Source organism: Pavona decussata, unplaced genomic scaffold, assembly GCF_977016875.1.
Source record: "Pavona decussata unplaced genomic scaffold, jaPavDecu1.1 SCAFFOLD_243, whole genome shotgun sequence".
Lineage (NCBI taxonomy): Eukaryota > Metazoa > Cnidaria > Anthozoa > Scleractinia > Agariciidae > Pavona > Pavona decussata.
The window spans coordinates 307928-320002 of record NW_028145648.1 but is presented as its reverse complement, the minus strand read 5'-3'; the positions used below and the strand labels follow the sequence as shown (position 1 = coordinate 320002).

General features: G+C 38.5%; 2 protein-coding genes and 1 long non-coding RNA gene across 3 annotated transcripts; all 3 read right to left on the bottom strand.

Annotated features, from left to right (window-relative positions):
* LOC146457435 (trafficking protein particle complex subunit 11-like) lies at positions 1-5298 on the bottom strand. The gene is made up of 6 exons (XM_085091962.1): positions 5238-5298; positions 4365-4476; positions 2088-2179; positions 1562-1695; positions 854-990; positions 1-7 (listed from the first exon to the last, which is right to left on the bottom strand). The coding sequence occupies exons 1-6, from the start codon at positions 5257-5259 to the stop codon at positions 1-3; spliced, it is 504 nt and encodes a 167-aa protein (XP_084948088.1). The 5' UTR covers positions 5260-5298.
* A 426-nt stretch (positions 5299-5724) lies between these two features.
* On the bottom strand, positions 5725-7552 carry LOC146457434 (uncharacterized). Its single transcript, XR_014858475.1, has 3 exons — positions 7503-7552; positions 6661-6726; positions 5725-5843 (listed from the first exon to the last, which is right to left on the bottom strand). It is a non-coding gene; the product is annotated as an uncharacterized LOC146457434 (long non-coding RNA).
* Positions 7553-8805: 1253 nt separating this feature from the next.
* On the bottom strand, positions 8806-11841 carry LOC146457433 (trafficking protein particle complex subunit 11-like). Its single transcript, XM_085091960.1, has 4 exons — positions 11833-11841; positions 11641-11750; positions 9218-9261; positions 8806-8912 (listed from the first exon to the last, which is right to left on the bottom strand). Exons 1-4 carry the CDS (start codon positions 11839-11841, stop codon positions 8806-8808), a joined length of 270 nt encoding a protein of 89 aa, XP_084948086.1.
* Between the last annotated feature and the right edge of the window lie 234 nt (positions 11842-12075).

The following is a 12075-nucleotide window of genomic DNA, read 5'->3' as shown; positions in this document are numbered from 1 at the left end:
TTATTCACTGATGAAAAAACAAAAAAAAGGAGAATGCCACATTTGTCTGCCCATATATCGCACGCTTTTATCGCTGAGAAGATGCGCCGTTTTCCTCTTTCAGCATTACAAGAGGATGTAGGCTCCCCTGATTTCTGCAAAAAGTTTCATTGTACATTTTTCTTTCTTACACTGTAGCTACCGGTTTTACAAGGGGTTCATGACGGCAGGCAGCGATTAACAACAAAACTGTTTATTAAGGTGCACAGTTCTGCACCTAACAAGCCCGTAAGGACTGTTTTTACGCTTCACGTTTTTGAAAATCAGTTTATAATGGCTCTGTAGACTAGTGAACCTTTCGCATTCTCCCAGTTTAATGACACTCAAAACAATTTTTTAGGCAATGATCCCTAATGAATCTACATAAGTCCACGCTGATTTCCAGTTCTGTGATACGTAGACTGTTCTAGCTTTTGCTATTATCACTGTCCAACATTCTCTGTCTTTGGCCAAACGACTCTTTGTCAAGAGCTCAACTCACGTCCTCTTGGCTGCGTAATAAAGCTCAAGTCATCCGTCAAGTTCGACCTTGTGTTCAAACCGGGATAATTACCACTAAATTGAAATAACTGACACACCATAAAATGACCCTCTAACAAGGAAGGGGGGGGGGGGGGGGGGGCGGGGACGAGAATAGGGAGGATGGAAGGGGGCAGAAATGACCCAAAATCTTGGTTTTGAGTGAAGGAACAACTAGCAGAGGAAGTAAAATGACGTAAACAGTATTAATACTTTGAAAGACCATTATTTAAAGAGCTACGTCATTTAGGTTTAATGTCAATTCCGGTACTTGTAGCATGCAAGAATTGCTTACCTTGATAAAAACAATGGAAGGAACCATCTTCTGCGCATGATCATCCCAGCTGACCTGAAAGCGACATAGCCAGCCATAAGAGGATACAGACTAAAATTGAGCCTGCGATCACCAGAGGGCAGCCGACGAAACTGAATCTAAGAGAGAAATTATCGTGCAAATAACTGTTGCCACAGACTATCTCAGACGTTTTTCCACCGGGCCTAAACAGTAAAGAATCTGCCTAAACTAACTTTCACTGAAATGTGTGCAGCCACGTGAATTATTTGTGACGACATAACGTAGCTTAATTCTCTTGCTATGGGACACACATGTAGCAATCAAATTTTCACCAATTTCACTAAATTTTCACAGGTACATGTAGGAAGGTGGTTGAACCCAGAATTTGCTCTTAAGTGTTTCATGTTTTATGGGTCAAATTTATAGAGGAAGAAACTAATTGAGTATGTCTGTGGCCAGACTGTGCACGGAGTAAAAAAATCTCGGTAGGTTATGTCCTAAATTACTGCTTCCTGGAAGCTAGTTAGTATAAACAGTATTTATATCCTGAATGCATGCCAGGAATAAGCCAGTGTAACCCGCTTTTGATGACCTAAATGCCTCCTGAAAGTTAACTAATCTGACCAGTTTGTGACCTGAATGCACGCTAAGTAAACTTGTCTAACTAGTTCATATCCTGAATGCATGCTGGGAGTAAGCTGGCTTAACCTGTTTACGTCCTAAGCACATGAAAGCGTCGCCTGGCTCCACGGTGACCTCGACCTCCTGAACCTGAAGCGTGCGATTGTGTACAAAATAACTGACAAACAGAGGCATCTGTAAACAGCCATATGAAGGGAAGTCTAAAACAGAACAAAAGGGAGAACCAAAACAAGCTTCAAAAGTTTAACATTGATGGACTACACTTAAAAAAGGTTTAAAAATCCTTTGGTTTTCATCGGTTAGAATAAGAATTAAAAACACAACAGTTACATTAAAGTTCAAAGAATGTTGAAATGAGCGAGATGTGAGAGAAAGTGACTTGTGGCAGTAATGCGTGCCAGCATTTGAATTTCCAAGTAGTAGCTCCTCAATTATGGCTCTGTATCAACAAGAATCTATGTAATGATGATACTGCTTGATATGTTAACCAACAAAGACAGTCGGTTTAATATGCAGTTGGTTCTAGTCAATACACGAGTCCCGCATGGGCTTGAATAAGTGCTGATTACTAAACTACTATTAAGATTCGTACCTGTTTGAATAGTGAAAGGAACACTTTCTACCGTGACAGAAGGGAAAGTTAGTTCTGTGACCACAATGGGATATTTCTCTGCAGCTGAAGTTCTGAAATAAAAAATTAAAATAACACATTACAGACATAATTACAGTCGAACCCCTAGCTAGTTATCAAAGTCCCGAAACTATAAATAAAACCCATGTTAAACGGCCAACCGGGTGGGCGCGACCACCTTTTGACCGTCCCTATCGTATTTGTTAAGCGACCACCAAGTAATTAAAAAACACGTACTTTGGCCTTGTTTTGTAAACGGTGATGGCAGAAATGAGTCCGAAATAGGTGACAACTGATTAAAACATTCAAACACACGTTTATCATTGCCTTGTCTTCCGTTGTCAGCAAATAAGTGATTATCTTTGGATTTTGTGACAATATAAAACCCTGCTAACTTATAACATCATATAAGCGATGAAATGGTCCAATTTACGTGTTGAAGTTTTTCAACAACGCTCACTTCTTCAATTACGGACATTTTCTTTATTTAAAGTGTATATGACAAATTTTCCTATTTGCCTGATCATATCTTCATGTTGTTCTCGTACGAACTTCGAAAAAAAAACCTTATCAATTTTCCCACACTTTTGAGGCGTATAAAAGTGTCAAATTTGAGTACAATACCGCGCAAGACGGGAGACTGGGGTCTAGAGCTGGGGTCTTGAGCTAGAAGTAAAGCGTGACACTTTTGTACGCCTCTAAGAGGCTAATTGGCCCTACTTTATTCCAGTTGCAATCCATTCCGATTCAATAGGCCCTTTGCAGAAAACGGTCACATGGTACAAAACACACCTTGCTGGATGGCAAGCTACGCACTGGGACATCCAATACAAGGAAAATTCAAATTTGACTGTCTGAAGTCGCTTTGTTTTGCATCTCCAACCACAGGGAGCCCACACAAACTATGTGACCGTTTGTATTTTGAATTTATAGAGGCAATGTATGGGAATATCGAAAATCCTCGTATTATCGTACTAGATTGCGATAGATATTCTCATTTAACATCAAAATAAACGTATTTTTACCTTAAATGTTGTGTGTTGTCGTTCCTGAGGTTGAAGACGACGATTTTAGCTATTTGAACGTTCACTCGAGCGTAATAGAAGAGAGACAAGGGAGGAAAACTTGTTTTGAAAGGATTCCAGCGCCGGAGCGATTTTTCCCCCAAAAAACGCATTGCTCCGATTTCAAACTTCACAGCATAAAGGTCAAAAGATTTTCGATTCTTCTCGTACCTTCCAATCGAAAATCCATCCAAACGGCCCGGAGCTAGTCCTCGAAGAAAATCAAAATCCCACAGTATTCGAGCGACTGGAATGCGTAGCAAAATTCATACGAAACCGTCCCGCTGATTGCCCCTTTCTGATTGGACGACGTTAGACAATGGCACGTATGAATTTTGCTACGCATTCCAGTCGCTCGAATACTGAGGGATTTTGATTTTCTTCGAGGACTAGCTCCGGGCCGTTTGGATGGATTTTCGATTGGAAGGTACGAGAAGAATCGAAAATCTTTTGACCTTTATGCTGTGAAGTTTGAAATCGGAGCGATGCGTTTTTTGGGGGAAAAATCGCTCCGGCGCTGGAATCCTTTCAAAACAAGTTTTCCTCCCTTGTCTCTCTTCTATTACCCTCGAGTGAACGTTCAACGTCGAACCCTTCAAATAGCTAAAATCGCCGTCTTCAACCTCAGGAACGACAACACACAACATTTAAGGTAAAAATACGTTTATTTTGATGTTAAATGAGAATATCTATCGCAATCTAGTACGATAATACGAGGATTTTCGATATTCCCATACATTGCCTCTATAAATTCAAAATACAAACGGTCACATAGTTTGTGTGGGTCCCCTGTGGTCCAACGGCGTAGCTTGCCATCCAGCAAGGTGCTTTTTGTACCACGTGACCGTTTTATACAAAGGGCCCATTCATCTGTAGCCGGAGACATTCACTGACAGTTTTAGTACACTGAGGATTTGTAATTTATAACAAACCTTGAACATTAGTTTAAGGTTTCGGTCGATACAAAACGTTGGCGGGTTTTGAAATGGCAAAATCCCTGTGATACCTCCTCATAAAGGTCTTATTTACAATACATCAGGAACACAATTCCCGGAAATTTACCCACTTGATACAGGTTTGGTTGTATTCTTCTCACCTAGGCGGGATTACTAAGCTAACATTATTGTCAATTGAAGCATTAATTTGTACATATCAAGACAGCAGTCAGACGTACCGTCTCCACTGCAGAGCAAGGCTGCCAATGTTAACAACTTTTAGTCTGCTGACTTCCTCTCTGACTGCTAAGCAGTAATATTCTGACGCACTTTCACCCTGCTGCAACGAGGCTGCCACGGAGACAGATCATATTAACATTAGGTGGAAGGCAAGTGTCTACATGCAATCCAAGTTTACAATGAACGAAGCGCAGTTGGAGTGTATTGCTCTCAACAGGATAAAAACCATCAGCAAAAACAAACAAGCAAACGACTTCTCATAATTCTCTTTTCTCCTACCACACAATCGACATCTGAACATGTATGCTGCAGACATGACGCCTACACCTGTTTACTCTGCTCAGCTGAGGGAACACGAAACCCAAAACAAACTGAGTCACGTCACCCTATGAACGTGTTTCCACTGCAAACGATTGCATAACTGAAGTGATACCTTTATTGAAGCAATAAATGACACGGAGTTTCAGGGAGCTGGCATTGCATTAAAAAGAAGTGTAACCAAATCAGATGCCACCAAAGAGCGAATTGAGAACGTGTTATTATGTATGCATTTGATGACATAGTCTTGTTTTAGGTGTGCAAAGTTGGTGATTGACGTATTATGGAGAAGGAGAGAGGTGTGAAAGGGATTTGTTTGTTTCGAACGATAGTGCAGGGCAGTAGGATTTGAGCTAGTCCAGAATAGTTTATCATTGAGGATCATTGTAAATTCTGTTTACCCTACTATAAAAGAGTAATTTATTAAAATAGCAGAAAATACAAGAAGATTGCTTGGGTCTAATTCTAGAGAAGTATTTAAAATGGGCTTTAGAAAAACTGGGCTAAAACCAATTCAACTGATCCAGCTTAACATTTAGCAAACAGATCCTTACTTCCTTGTAATTGGGATCCCATCTCTTCGCCAACAAACGTAACTTCTGGAGAGTGGAAAATTCAAACAAGCAAATTTTATAAGTTCCCAGAGAATATGACGCAGAATATGAAAAGGGAACTTAGTAGATCTTAATTAAAGATTTAAAGCCAGCCTTCTAATTTTACTTCCTCACATTCATTTTTTGACCAGGTATTACTACAGTCTTTTCAGTAACAAAGAGAGCTAGAATAGAAACATTGCGTCATTAACAAGCAAATACTGCGAAAAACACAAAAGATAAATTTAAATAGACAAGGCAGGCTGGCTTTGCGTGATGCCTGCGTGATAGTTAATCATGTGGCTTTGCATATGGATGCAGTCTCCACCTTAAAAAGGACGGGCATGTCAAAGAGTAACTGCAGCAAAATTCACCCACAACTAGCTGTTATGTTGGACACACAAGGCGAGTATGTGTTCGTCTTTTCTCAGCCGTGGACGGATGGGCAAATACAGTTGCCATATTTAAAGTGGTGTTAACCATAGTAACAGGCCAAGGTGACGTGCATTGGATCCCAGCCAATACGAGAAATGGTTCTTCTTCAAACACTTGATCCGGTCTTTCCAGCTAAGAAAATATCGAGAAGATGCATTTTAATACATTAGTTAATAAATGCTCAATACTCCACACTAAATAGGAAGGACTGGGCCTCTTCAACAAGAACTCCACATAATCACATGAAAAAGAAGCAATTAGTTTGGCATTTTTGTATGGCCAGCAATTCGCTGATTTTAGTATTCCCAGATATAAAACAGTAACATATGGTCAACATTCCTTGCGCTACCTTGGACCAAAATTATGGGGAAAACTACCTAAAAATATTAGATCCGCAAAAACTTTGAACAACTTTAAAATCGCTATAAGAAAGTTTGACGTCAGCTCTTTGTTGGACGACGGATCCATGCGTTGTTCTTGCTGCTCATCTATCTAGTTAATTGTCAAATAAATAAATTTTTAGGTGTTAATTAATGATAATTAGTTATTAGGTTTTCTTAACTTTACTTAATCTCAGTTGAAAAGATTTTACTTTATATTTTTTAGTCTCCCCAATTAGTAGGGCACTTGTGCTCGGCTATTAAGATTTGAGACTCAAATAAAGTTGTCATTATTATAAACGTGAACTCCTCGTGAGAAAATGTGTTTCTTGAGCATTCGGAAGTCGCTGTCTTTTACCCGCATTTACGGATTACAAAATTCTCTTAGCTATGGGGCTCCGCGCGCGCGCACGTTCGACACGCGGAACTTCGCTTTGAACTGACACAGTTTATGAGCAATGACACTTTATAATGTTGTCTTAAACGCAAAGCCACATGGTTACCTATTTGCCCATACGTTATCATTTGGCATTTACCACACCCGTTAAGTATTTCGAGTCGTTAGTTACCTTGAGGTTTGTCAGAGAAAGAGACACTTCAAAAGGCATTACTGTCTCGATAACAACACTGTCCTCCTAAACAAGTAAAGTCAGCAAAAGTCAATCAGTTCCAAAAGGACAGTTGTATGAACCTTACAGGGGCTACGTCATGGCGATTACAACAACAACAACAACAATTTATTTACAGATTCAGATTATACATGTATAAAGGGCTTGTCCCGCAAATAACCACAAAGCTAGTCGAGGCGGCACAAGACGAGCACGAGATTTCTACACTCTCAAAGGAAAAACAAACCATGATCAGTTTTTGACGATTTTTTTTTTCAAGACATAGGCCCTATGCAATTCTAGTTAGCCTCACTGGCCTTGTTTAGGCTGAAATATTCTTTTGATTTTGATCTCAAGAACGAGGTTAGTGAGGCTAAGTTTAATGCAAACAAACGAATATTAAAATGTCAGCAATTTTTTCATAGGGTCTATACGGGAAGAACTTGAAAAAGAATTGTACCATTTTTATGTTCAAGTTGCAATCTATGTCCACACTGGTCACACACTAAAGACATTTATTTATAGATGATACTTTGTAAAACAAAACTATATACACCAGGCTCATCACATTTAGCAACCGCTTGCTTCAATAAAGGTTGGTGCAGCTTCAGAATCAAAGCTCCGGCAATAAAGGCAATCAGTAAGGCAGCCGTCAGCTACCTCATTAATAGTTAGTTAAGGCAACCATTGGATGTGCACCACTGTGTCCAAGGTAATTTCTGAGCACAGTGTACTATTTGCCAAGCCCAAGCCCCGCCTCCCTCCCCTCCCTGTATATACATAGAATGCAACGCAATGGTTACCTTAACACATGTGCAAATAACAGGTGTCAAGCTAGGCTTGACTGGGACATCCACTGAATAAACAATCTGGGAATAAAACAACAATCCAGAGTAAGACAGACTTGATTACAAAAACAACGCTAACACAACATTTGTTCAGCTGTTAACCACAATCCTTTTTTGTTGTTGTTGTTGTTGTTGTTGTTGTTGTTGTTGTTGTTGTTGTTGTTGTTTTTGAAAGCTACATGAATGCATTTGAACGAAACAAATAAACCAAGCAAGAGAGCCACAGCAGGATAGGTTGCAATGCCAGGCATAGAATGATAGGAGACCATGAATGCTGAAATGGAATGATAAGTTAAAGTCAATTTCTAGTCAGTGCAACTCAGTGGAGAGTGAATAGAACAAAGAACTTGCCTTTGCTGTGACAGTCCGAGAACCAACTTGAGAACATTTAACCCTTTCCCGTCCGAGGGAAAAGCCGAATTTTTTTTAATCGCTAACTATGAACTGGGAGACCACATGTGATATACCATTTAAAAGGTATTTTCTGGAGTGTGCTATAAATCACACCAACAGAGATGGAGGAGGTCACATATTAGAGTGTGAAAACTCCAAAACGAAAAAAGAAAAACATTGAAAATTTCCCTATACGTTGTACATATTGGGTATCTCCCTAAACTATAGCTTAATGTACAGCTCTCAGCTTGTTGTAAGATATCAACTGGACCCGTAACGTACAAAGGAAAAAATTCCAAAAGTTTGAAGGGTGGTAAATCAAGTCTCATATAGGAGGGGGACATGATTTTATGCCTTCAATTTATAGATCTTTCCAAGATCTTTTGGTTGTGCAAATTTCACACAAATTGACTAAATACTGAGCTCATTATTGCGTCTTGTGCCATGTGGCACTCTTGGGCGGGAAAGGGTTAAGGAAGTATGATCTTTCTATCTGGAAGGCATATAAAGTAACACATTCGCACCACTTTCTAATAATTCACTGTCTTATGCTCCAGTGGTCAATGGTATTGGCTACGAACGTTTACACAGTCCATCGGACTGATGCCAACAAGGGCCCGCCAACACAAAACTATCAGTGTTAAAGTACCAAAAACCTTACAGCAAAACCACATCCCACACTTTCTGTTATTAAAAACTATGATTCTGTCTCTAAAAGGTTCGTTTTTGTACATCTTGGAGAGAAAACATAAGATTAAACCATGCCCACAAGAAAGAATTCAGGTAAAGTAACAGTACACAACATAAGAAAGGTACATCTCTTGACTTCCCAGAATCACTTGGTTTCCCAACAAAATACAAGATATCACTTGCATACCTTTTCGTTTGTTTCTTTGACCGTACATTCAATAAAGCTTTGCATTGGTCTTTCAGTCAGATCTGCTGTTGATACCTCACAGCAAATCAAAGCAGCTGATGATTAAGAAAACCAAAGATTATAACCCTCAGATTGATAGCTAAAGTTCCTGTTATTAGACCTAAGTCTTCTTTCAGTTAAAAAGAAAACACCACCATTACACGTGCTAGCAACTCAATTTGCAAGTATTAGTTTTTGTGAGACAGAGGTATTTAAGTGAATTTTTCTTCTGTCACTTGTCTTGAAAATAAGAACATATCTAAGCAACCCAAAACAATTACGGCCCACAGTATACATGTCTCTGGACTTATTAATTTCGTAACTTTATCGTCAACTGTCTTTTTAAGCAAGGAAGACTTACTATTGTCAGCAGACTCTTGTTCATCTAGGAATCCCAGCCAGACTCTGAATTAAAAACCAACAAGTGCTTATATCAGTTAATTGAACCAAACATTAAGCCAACACAGTGTCGATTAGCCTGCGAAAGCAGATACGCTTTCCGGCTTTGTTACACCTGCCAAGACAAGTCTGTTCTAACAGCCTACAGTAAGTGTCCATCAAGGAACCTTCAATAGCATAATTTGCCTTATTTATTGAAGGGGCCAGTTACAGCAAGTAAAGCCAAAGGATACAACCAAACTTACTTTAATTGGAACCCCTGCATGAAACTACCTAAGGAACAGTAAGTTATTAACAAATTTATGAGCAGTAATTTATCAACAAAAGTTGAACGGATGTTGAACTTGAACTTGACCTTTATTTGCCTTTCTCCTAATTTATAAACAATTAATTCATTGTTTAATGTATGGCGAGGTGACCTCTAGAAACCACCAGGCTTATAATTGAGGTCACCTCGTACCTAACAATATATGCTTACATAGTTTGTGCAACAAGTGTGCGGCTTTGCCAATTCAGTAATTATTTTAATTATTTTACTAAAAAACTCTGGCAGTTTATTCTTAAAGTTGGGAAGACTTGTCAGAGAAGTGATTGTAACAGGAAGGGAATTCCAGATCTTTGGACCTTGGTAAAGAATTTTGAATTTTTTTCAGATTAGTTTAGGAATGATGCAAGCGATAGTTGTTGGCAGTTCTGGTGCTATAGCCATGAATTTGACTGTTTGTAAAAAACAAGTTGAAAAACAAAGGAGGCAAAAGGTTGTTACGATAACAGTACATAAATTTCGCTATTTGAAACGTGCTGATTTGATAAATGTCTAAAATTTTTAATTTGAAGAATAAAGGAGCAGAATATGCTCTATAGTCTGAATTGGTAATAGCTCGCACAGCCCGTTTTTGCAAACAATAATTCTATTTAAGTTAGTTACTTATGTAGACAACCATGTAGAGTTACAATAGGTGATATAAGGATAAATTAGCGAGTAGTACAAAGTGAGTTTAGTTTTTGAGGATAGATAGAAACGGGACCTGAATAACATTCCAATTGATTTAGAGATTTGTTTTCATAAATAGCTGATATGATCTTTCCAAGTAAGGTGCTCATCAATAAATACCCCAAGAAATTTAGAAGCGTTGCTTTGTGTTAAAAGTTGGCCACCAAGGGAGAAGGAAAAGTTGTGCTTACATTTCCTCTGCCAAGGTTTGAAAATGAGATAAGTCGTTTTCTTTACACCTTTTGCTGTTCATTTACGCAAAATATACATTCATTTACGCAAACAGTTGAAACTATACGGCAAATACGGCAAATGATTGACCATTTCGAATAAACGATTGTATGAAGGTGCAATTGATTGTGCGTCTTTATGCAAATTGCATTATTGTTTGTCTCTAATACGCAGTTGATTGTCATAACATGCAATTGATTTTCTATTGGTGTTAATGATTAACCATTGCGCGAGATTGAAAGTGTATTTGCTATCTTTGATTGTCCAAAAGTGCAATTGTTCATCCGTTGATGCTATTGAATGTTAATACATATTCAAGTAGCGTTATTGAAAGTTCGTTCGCGTTAATGAAGTTCATGGAAGTGCTAATGAACGTATATTTGCCGTAAAATTTTTAACTGTTGGCGCAAATGAATGTATATTTTGCGTAAATGAACAGCAAAAGGTGCACATTAACCGATAATTTGTTACATCGTAGCCAAGCTTCAAAATTTTTTAGTTCGTTATTTAGTACAGACTCTAGGGTATTAGGGTTGGAGTGAGAATAAAAAATAATAGTATAGTCAGCAAAGAGCAGGAGCTCTACCAATTCTGAGGCATTTGGGAGATCGTTTATGTAAAGTATGAAAAATAAAGGGCCAAGAATGGAACCTTGCGGTACACCACATTTTATGGCCTGCATCAGAGAACAAGTTTGATTGAATGTTGGGTAAATGTTAGACAAATGTTGAACGGAGTGTTCTAATGGCTTTACAGCTATTCAAAATTTTCGACAACAAAGGAAATGTTGTATGGATGTTGAATGAAAGTTTAAACCGATTTCAATTTGATTCAACACACTTTCACTAAGCTTTCAACATATTTTACGCTTTCAACAATGTTGAACGACCTGTTCAACACCTCCAGCATTTGGTTCAACAAAGTGTTGAACGCATGTTGAATCAAATGTTGAAACCGTTGGAACGGGCCTTTATGGCACCAAACATGTTCGACAAAGTGATGGAGTCATGAGGAGAGAAGTTGCCCTTCGCCGGACTGCATGGACTCCAGACTTGGAGAAAGTCTACTTTCCAAACCATAAGTGTGAACATGGTACACTGTATGTGCCTTACATGACAGATTTGGTTGCCATTGAAAGAATATGATTACTGTAGTTTTACCTGAGGTCTTTCACTGGTGTGTCTTCCAAGCTTTCATCAGCCAACCGAAGTTCATAAAACTCGTTAACAAGTGCTGGTGGTTCATACTTTAGTTTAACATCTATTCTGGGCTTCCGTGATTCAATCCTAAAAATTTAAAGATAAAAAAGAATAACGACACATTTGAGTTAATAAGACATGTTTCGGTCGTACAACGACCATGTTCAGTTGAAAGTAGAATTAATTTGAAGTTACATTTGAATTTATAATGTAATGCTAAACAAAGATAAATAACAAACGTGCAATAAATTAAGAATCAAGCAAAATAGCCAAAGGTAACAAAGGAAGTATACAATAGAACATGTTGATTAGAACGAGAGAGTTAAATTAGCGTGGTATAGTTGCTTGTTTAAAGAAGGTTGCTCCCAGGAGATGTGTAACGCTTCTTTTATCTTT